Source organism: Oratosquilla oratoria, chromosome 18 (genome assembly GCF_046742065.1).
Source record: "Oratosquilla oratoria isolate Oo_2021 chromosome 18, ASM4674206v1, whole genome shotgun sequence".
Lineage (NCBI taxonomy): Eukaryota > Metazoa > Arthropoda > Malacostraca > Stomatopoda > Squillidae > Oratosquilla > Oratosquilla oratoria.
In genome coordinates this window covers 4,819,701-4,823,054 of record NC_134794.1, presented here as the reverse complement: position 1 = coordinate 4,823,054, position 3,354 = coordinate 4,819,701, and the positions used below count along the sequence as shown (strand labels likewise).

The window sequence follows — 3,354 nt, the reverse complement described above, 5'->3', positions numbered from 1 at the left end:
CGCAATGTCTACTGGAAATGCATTATTCCGTCTGTCCTGTGAAAACCAGAAATCTACGTTCAGAAGACTTGAAAGTCTACTAAAAGAAGCTTTGTAGCGCCGAATGCGCAGTTGTTTTTAACAAAGCATGTTAAAAAAAACCTGCTGCCAAGATTTACATATATATATATATATATATATATATCTTTTCCACCACAAGTCACTTTTAATTCCATGCCATTGCAGTCGAAACCGACAAAGAGCTCGATGGAAGCATATATGCGGAAATTGACACGTGATCAAGCTAAGGACTCGAACTCAACTCGGACGTAACAAAGTGTCAATGACTTAACCCATTGGAATTAAAAGTAAAGTGTGGTTGAAAAGATGTTAATTTGTTCATTGGGGACCATTTAGTGTATGTATATATATACTGTATATATATATAAATATATATATATATATATATATACATATATATATATACATATATATGTATGTGTGTGTGTGTGTGTGCGTGTGTGCGCGTGTGTGTGTGTGTGTGTGCGTGTGTGTGTGTGTGTGTGTGTGTGTGTGTGTGTGTGTGCGTGTGTGTGTGTGTGTGTGTGTGTGTGTGTGTGTGTGTGTGTGTGTGTGTGTGTGTGTGTGTGTGTGTGTGTGTGTTTGTGTGTATGTGTGTGTGTGTATTTTCTCTTTAAGCTCTATGCCTCCATCTATTTGAGCAGTTTTTAGATAGAAAGGATTGTATCAAAGTATGGTATTTTGAGTAAATATGGACAACCTAGGTCATTCATTTATATCAATAGTATTTATCCCTTCCATACGATGACACCAATGTAGAAGTCATGAGGTGCGAGTGGGTAGGCGAGATGCCGGCGTCATCGTCTATATCATATCTACTTTGTAGTTGTAGTTGAGTGACTCCCGTATTCTGTGAACTGGCTTCATCATATTTTCTGTGGTTATTAATATCCAAAGTAAAAGAGAATGGGTGTTACAGCTGTAACTTTATTTTCTATCATAGTGCATCATCGAACCATCGTACATCAGGCAGCTTATGCTGCCCGCGATATTTTGATATGTATTGAGGAGGTTAATGAAAGATTGTATTATTTTCACTTAGGATGTGAAAATTACCGATGTGAAACTAGCCACTGTTATGGTGAGACACTCATCCAATAGATAGCGCTGCCTAAAATCAATGAGACAGAAAATTATGCCCATTACAGGATAATTTCTTGAGGGACCGGAAATTATCACACCGCAGCACAGCCACAATCCACTACTCTTCATGTAATCATCAAAGGAAGAAAAGAAAAGAGGTTTCCAAGGAAATGCTTGTAATTAGACATGATACAGGGACATCGGTTTAAACGGCGTGGTTTTCCACCCAGTCAGCAAAGTAGGAGACCTCTGTGTAGACTCCAGGGTAGTTGGGGCGAGCACATCCATAGCCCCATGAGACCACACCAGCAAGAGTACCATTGCAGGCAAGAGGACCACCGGAGTCTCCTTGGCAGGAATCCTTTTCGCCGTCACCGCCAGCACACAACATTGAGTCCAAGATCATATTGGTACCGTAGGCATCGCGGCATTCCTTGTCAGTGATGACGTTGACGTTGACCTTCTGCAAGATACTAGGAAAAGAGCCTTCTTCAGTCAATGCTCCCCAACCGGTCACCTGGCAGTCAACACTGACTTCATCGGTTTCGAGGGGAATCCTTTTGACGTAGTCGTTCATGGTGAGGGGCTTGGCCAGCTTGAGAAGAGCAATGTCGTTGGTGGTTCTCCACGGGTTGTAGTCCTCGTGCAAGATGATCTTCTCGACATTGATGGACTGCTCATTTTCTTCTTTCTTGTCCAGATCGTGCTCACCAGCAGTGATCTATGATTAGAAAATCATTACCATTATAGCCAGAAAAACAAAACAGAGATATTGTTGTTGACAATGAAGCACTGCAAACGCACTCGCGTTAACTAAACAACATACCTGAAGATTCTTTAGGTCATCGTGGTTCTTTCCATAGACGCAGTGTCCAGCAGTGACTATGTAGTTCTTATTGTACACTGATCCACCACAGAAGTGGGAGGCAGATCCCCATGTAGTATCCTGGATGCTGATCTGGTAAGGGAACTCTCCGGGTGTGGCAGCCACCCCTCCAATAATTTTGTTCAAGCCCAAGCGGAGGCGGGGCCTGTTTGCGGGTACGGCTGAAACAACATCAAGAACATTGGTCAATTACTTATAATATTTTATACAATAGCATTTTTTTTTCAATTAGCAATACTTCAAGAAAGCTGTTACTCTACCCCATACCGAATGCGCCGGCTATCAGGAGGGTGAAGATGAGGACCTTCATGATTGCAATGGTGAAGACGGAGCGTCCGACTCCTTTTTATCCGTGTCAGCGCTGATCCGCTCCTCCCAAAAGACCATCGTATGGGAAAATCCTTCAGCATATCTCTTTCTTATCTAATTTCACTATAGATCTAGCCTAAACTTAAACTATTGTGGTATAAATTTCATTGGTTACACACAACCTATACAATATTGGTATGTCCGTGGTGTATATATATATATATATATATATATATATATATATATATATATATATATATATATATATATATATATATATGTATATATATATTTAACGTAGAAACCACTGTTGGAGTAGTAAAGTCTGGAAACGGGGAATCTATATATTTCGATTCCCCGTTTCCAGTCTTTTCTACTCCAACAGTGGTTTCTACGTTATTGACAAATGTGTGATTACATTTTTCACCTGTAATATATATATATATATATGTATATATATATATATATGTATATGTATATATATATATATATATATATGTGTATATGTAAGGTGGTTTTGATGTTCTCTTAAGTGTTTTTGACTAATTATTGTATTCATTTATTTAATTTATCATGAAAGCAAATTTATATATATATATATATATATATATATATATATTATGAAAGTAATGTATCTAAGTTATGATAAATAACGTTCAGGGGATTTCTTTTTCCGTTGGAAAGACTCCATTTCACATTCTTACTGTCTAGATTTGGTGAGGAAATTTTATTTTAGAAATAAAATTCTTTCCTGATATCTTGATAATCTTGAAAAATACGAAAAATATATATATATCCAAAAATAAAAGCTAAACACCACAAACACCAAAACCCTAATACCAAATCCCTGAAAGCAGACAATACTTATTTTGTTTTCACCCTATTTTGGCTGCCTAAATACCTGCATCCACACATCAACCACGAATGTCCTCGGAACCTCCCCTACATCTCTCTAGAATTTTTGTTTTAGTTAGGTTTATTGTATATCGACGTCCTTGCTGTGGATGTACTGTGTC

General features: G+C 38.1%; 1 protein-coding gene across 1 annotated transcript; it reads right to left on the bottom strand.

The window, feature by feature from the left end:
* Positions 1–1,348: 1,348 nt before the first annotated feature.
* On the bottom strand, positions 1,349–2,339 carry LOC143034892 (trypsin-1-like). Its single transcript, XM_076201235.1, has 3 exons — positions 2,297–2,339; positions 1,970–2,190; positions 1,349–1,864 (listed from the first exon to the last, which is right to left on the bottom strand). Exons 1-3 carry the CDS (start codon positions 2,337–2,339, stop codon positions 1,349–1,351), a joined length of 780 nt encoding a protein of 259 aa, XP_076057350.1.
* Positions 2,340–3,354: the final 1,015 nt, after the last annotated feature.

Coding starts and splice junctions, on each gene's coding strand:
- LOC143034892 (XM_076201235.1), bottom strand. CDS start 2,339: ATGAAGGTCCTCATCTTCACCCTCCTGATAGCCGGCGCATTCG. Junction 2,191..2,296: donor CCTGATAGCCGGCGCATTCG/GTATGGGGTAGA, acceptor ATGTTGTTTCAG/CCGTACCCGCAAACAGGCCC. Junction 1,865..1,969: donor ATGACCTAAAGAATCTTCAG/GTATGTTGTTTA, acceptor TTCTAATCATAG/ATCACTGCTGGTGAGCACGA.